The sequence below is a fragment of the Bison bison genome, unplaced genomic scaffold (assembly GCF_000754665.1).
Source record: "Bison bison bison isolate TAMUID 2011002044 unplaced genomic scaffold, Bison_UMD1.0 scf7180017864380, whole genome shotgun sequence".
Classification (NCBI taxonomy): Eukaryota; Metazoa; Chordata; class Mammalia; order Artiodactyla; family Bovidae; genus Bison; species Bison bison.
In genome coordinates this window covers 4,745,867-4,751,053 of record NW_011494952.1, presented here as the reverse complement: position 1 = coordinate 4,751,053, position 5,187 = coordinate 4,745,867, and the positions used below count along the sequence as shown (strand labels likewise).

Here is a 5,187-nt window from a genome sequence, read left to right as displayed (position 1 = left end):
TCCCAGGGACTCGGAGCGCCCTCCCTCTCCCGGGGTGCGCTCACCATTTGTAGCCTCTGCCGCGCTTGAATTTGAGGGTCAGCGCCGTTTCCAGAAAGAGCAAGAGATTAAGCAGCGCCAGCAACCAGTACCACGGCCCCTTCTTCACCACGGTCACTCGCCAGACTCCAACCAGCGAGTGCAGCACGAAGAGGAGCCGGGTGGCCAGAGCGTTGAGCAGGACCAGTCCCTCCATGCCTCCCGGCTGCGTGCGCTCTGCCCGCGCCCCGCCGACCCGGCCCGGAGGAGCCGGAGCCGGAGCCGGGGGCGGAACGTGACAGCTCCGAGACCTGCGGCGGCTGCAGTCCTCTCACCCTCCCAGAACAGGAGAGAGCCGCGCCCCTCCCCCAAACTTCCTGAGAACTCTCCAAAGAGAGGAGATGCTAGCCCCAGCTTTCCAAGCTTTCTGGGGAGTATGGGGCTGCCCTGCTCCGGCTCCCAGGCATTGTTCTGCTTTTGTCCATCTCCCCTCCCAATTCCTGAGGGTCCTCTTTCCATCCCTGCCTGACCCTCCACCCTTCAGGCTTCCGTGGGGTCACCGAGAACTTCCCCCATTGGAAAGAGGAGGGGGGTGCACAAAAGGGCGTGAGGCTGCACACCAGGAAAGGGGAAGGGGCGCACACGGGGAAGATCCCTTACTTTTCCACTGAAGTACTTTCATTCACTCACATGTTGTATAGGAACCGGGTCTCCTGATGATTCTAAGATGGGATGCAGGAGAGCCGGAGAATCTGCTGTCCAGGCAGACATACAGATCCAGCCCAATTTGAAGAATTAAAACTTCCCTGGGCTAGAGGAAATGAGGCGGGCTAGGATTTTTCACAGAGCTCTCAGTACCTCACTTAGCAAGATAGGTAGCTGGGGTTAGCTCTACTTTTGGGACAGGTATTATTAAAGCCAAGGGATATTCCTTATTATGTCTCCCCAACCCTCACCCACTACCCTATTTATTTCCTAAAGGAAATAGAGTGGCAAAACAGGAAGGCAGGGGGACAGTGCAGAGGAGATAAAAGATAAAGCCAGGCTTAGAGTGGAAGGAGAAATTCATGGAGTGGGGAACTGTACCCTTGACATCAATGACTAAGGAGGTACACTGCCTTTCCAGCATCCAAGGCAAAGAGGAAACTGGAGTCAGGGTTTTCCAAAACACTTCCATGATTTTTGTTTCCTTGTTTGGTCTCCTACCACCTGTACCACTATTTACTAACATTTTTTCCTTAAATGAACTCAAATTTTTACTGAAATAATGTTTAAAGGAAAGTTTCTATCACTTGTAAATGGAAAATCAGTGTAGTAGGCTACAAATGGGAGGTAATTGCAAAAATAAATAAGATAAAATGAAGCTAACTTACTGAGATCTTGCTAGACATTAACTATTACCTTCCAAGGCTCTGTGCCTCAGCTTCCCTCCTTCTGGGAAAATAAAGACATGCTGCTGCTGCTGCTAAATGCCGAGAAAGATTGAAGGCAGGAGGAGAAGGGGACGACAGAGGATGAGATGGCTGGATGGCATCACTGACTCAATGGACATGAGTTTGAGTAAATTCCAGAAGTTGGCGATGGACAGGGAGGCCTGGCGTGCTGCAGTTCACGGGGTCGCAAAGAGTCGGACATGACTGAGCAACTGAACTGAACTGAGTCCTGTTACTACCAAGCAGGAATACTCTCTTGCCCACATTAGTAAAATTAAAAAGTATAACTCAAAGAGAATATTTCTTGGTTAGGTTTATTCAACTGAAAGTCACCCCATAGCTTTCTTAAAATTAGGTTGAAATTTCTGAAGTATGTGATTACTGTCTTCATTAGGTGAGAAAAAGATCTAACTGCTTAAAAGAAGTTCACTTATTTCTGGTAATATGATTAGGGAGATTTCTTTTGTTCCTGCGGGTCTACACTCTCGCAAATCTTAGAGGAAACCCAGTAGTGATATCCTGGAGCTGTTTCTTATGTGCCCTTCAGTGTAGGCTGATGGCACTGTGACCAGCGACTGTACAGGAGTGATGATGAGAGCACATAGAGCATACAGTGGGAGGTAGCAGGGTATGGACACAGGAGCCCTAGCCCTGAGTCAGCTGGCTGTCAGCTAACCCTAACCCTAACCCTAAAGAAAGTCAGCTGGACTCCTGGCTCAGCCACTTAGTTGCACTGTAATCTTTGTGCCTCAGTTTCCTCACCTGTAAATGGGGTATGAAGCCTCTTGACTCATGGGGCCATTGTGGGTATACAATGAGTTAATACAGGGGTCCCCAGACTCCAGGATCTAATGCCTGTTGATCTGAGGTTGAGCTGATGTCATAATAATAGAAATAAAGTGCACAACAAATGCGGTGCACTTGAATCATCCTGAAACCACCCTCCCTCCCACCTGGTCTGTGGAAAAATTGTCTCCATGAAACCAGTCCCCGGTGCTAAAAAGTTTGGGGACCACGGAATTAATTCACGTAAAGCACCTGGCACATCGTAAGAGCCTGGTCAACCTTGGGAGTTACTGCCTGGATCAGGATAGTTAGTCCAGGGAAACTGCTCTTTGAAGATCTGTGACAAGTAATAATAAACGTGGAGAGAAAAATGTGACATTCCTAAGACCTGTCAAAATCCTCTAGTCCAACACCACCAGGAACACATCTGTTGCTGAACAAATTGGTTTTATTACTATTTTAGGGAGGGAGTACACACTCCATGGAGAACTGTGGGGCATCTCACTAAGAAGTTGTTAGAGAGGTTGGAAAAGACTTACTAGAAAGGATTGGTCTTGTGTTAGGTGATTTTAAAGAGGGCTGAAAAAGGCATGGCTTTACTCTAAATCGGATGCTATCAGGAAGTTGGATTAATAATTCTAAGGTTGGGTATCTTAATAAAGCTAATTTACATCAGTGGGGAATGTCTGGTTTTTTTGTGTGTGTGGTTTGAACAATGTTAATGTTTTGTCTGTGTTCAGACACGATTGCAGAGTGATCCACTTTTTGTCTCATCCATCATGCTCACAGAGATCTCGTTTGATATTCTGTGAAATGTTTGTTCACCAGGAGGACACCAAGGCCTGACTACAGTGACAGACTGGTTGCCTCCTTTTGGAAGCTGCTTTTCTCTTTCTCAGGCCTCCTAGGTGATGCCATCCAACCATCTCATCTTCTGTCATCCCCTTCTCCTGCTTTTAATCTTTCCTTGTATCAGGGTCTTTTCCAATGAGTCAGTTCTTCACATCAGGTGACCAAAGTATTAGAGTTTCAGCTTTAGCATCAGTCCTTCTAATGAATATTCAGGACTGATTTCTTTCAGGATTGACCGGTTGAATCTCTTTGCAGTCCAAGGGACTCTCAAGAGTCTTCTCCAACATGACAGTCCAAAAGCATCATTTCTTCGGCACTCAGCTTTCTTTATAGTACAACTCTCACATGCATACATGACTACCAGAAAAACCATAGCTTTGACTAGAGGGACCTTTGTTGGCAAAGTAATGTCTTGGCTTTTTAATATGCCATCTAGGTTGGTCATAACTTTTCTTCCAAGGAGCAAGTGTCTTTTAATTTCATGGCTGCAAGTCACCATCCGCAGTGATGTTGGAGCCCCCCAAAATAAAGTTTCGCACTATTTCCATTGTTTCCCCATCTATTTGCCATGAAATGATGGGACTGGATGCTATGATCTTAGTTTTTTGAATGTTGAGCTTTAAGCCAACTTTTTCACTCTCCTCTTTCACCTTCATTAAGAGGCTCTTTAGCTCCTCTTCGCCATAAGGGTGGTATCATCTGCATATCTGAGGTTATTGATATTTTTCCCAGAAATCTTTTTTTTTCTCCCAGCAATCTTGATTCCAGCTTGTGCTTCATCCAGCCCAGAATTTCACATGATGTACTTTGCATATACGGAGAAGGCAATGGCACCCCACTCCAGTACTCTTGCCTGGAAAATCCCATGGATGGAGGAGCCTGGTGGGCTACAGTCCATGGGGTCGCTAAGAGTCGGACACGACTGAGTGACTTCACTTTTACTTTTCACTTTCCTGCATTGGAGAAGGAAATGGCAACCCACTTCAGTGTTCTTGCCTGGAGAATCCTAGGGACGGGGGAGCCTGGTGGGCTGCCGTCTATGGGGTCGCACAGAGTCGGACACGACTGAAGTGACTTAGCAGCAGCACTTTGCATATAAGTTAAATAAGCAGGGTGACAATATACAGCCCTGACATAATCCTTTCCCAATTTGGAACCAGTTTAGTTCTTATTTTTTTATCCTTTAAAAAAGCATCCTTCTTGCTTCTTTCTGGGCAAGGCAGTTTGAACAGGAGATGAAGGAGGCATGGCAGGCATGTTGACTGGCACACCTAGTACCATCTAGCTCTGGGGATGACCCATAAAAACCCTACACCTGCAGTGTAGAGTTGTCCCTGCCTGATACTATCCAAATATCATGCAATTATGGACCCACTTATGGCCTGTCAATAGCGATGCATACCGAAGTCATGTCTACACCCAGAGCCACCAAAGTTGCAGGCTGGTCTCACAAGTCACAACCTCCTTTTAATATTCATTTCTCCCTTAGCCCCATTTTGATCCTATTCAGACAGCACTTTAATGCACACAGTAGCAGTGATGTCAGAGTAAGGAGGGTTTCCCTGAGCCTCTGAGAGCTGGTGCTTAACGTATCTCATTCAGGCCTTGGTAGAGCTGTCTTTACCCCATGTCCCAGCCCTGGTTAATGCAAAGATCCACATCCACTCCCAAGGATGCTCTGATTCCTTTACACCCTTACTGGGAGTCTCCCTCAGCCCACCCCCATTTTTCTTTAAAGAACATTTCTCAGATTTTAGCTGGGGATCATTGATGACCCTAGGTAAGGAGTAGAGATGGTCCCCAATATAGAAAGTCTGAATATAGTTACTGAATAAATATCTCACACATAACTGTTCTTTGTACTTGCTGATGTGACTTAAACTTCTTAGGTGTTCTCATAGAAAGAACCGTGCTCACCTCTGTTCTCTTAGACTGTTTTCTTTTGCTCTGGTATCTCCATTGACCCCCTCCAACTGAATTCTATCCTGAAACTCCTCAAAATGTCCAGTCCATAATGCTTTCTAGCAGTGTTTTAATTGCATCCTTTCTGGCTTTAAAAATATTTTCTATTATTTCAGAGGTGAAGTCCTAGCTCTTA

The 5,187-nt window shown here is 46.1% G+C and overlaps 1 protein-coding gene across 3 annotated transcripts in view; it reads right to left on the bottom strand.

The window, feature by feature from the left end:
- The window catches only part of TMEM26 (transmembrane protein 26), a 65,169-nt gene extending 64,378 nt beyond the window's left edge, over positions 1-791 (bottom strand). For 2 of the 3 annotated variants that reach the window (XM_010857418.1, XM_010857419.1), the window contains exon 1: positions 45-343. In XM_010857418.1, coding sequence (XP_010855720.1) covers positions 45-235 — 191 coding nt within the window. In that variant the 5' untranslated portion in view covers positions 236-343. Of the gene's footprint in view, positions 1-44; positions 344-708 lie in introns of those variants that run through there. The other variant, XM_010857420.1, reaches the window with a different exon arrangement.
- Between the last annotated feature and the right edge of the window lie 4,396 nt (positions 792-5,187).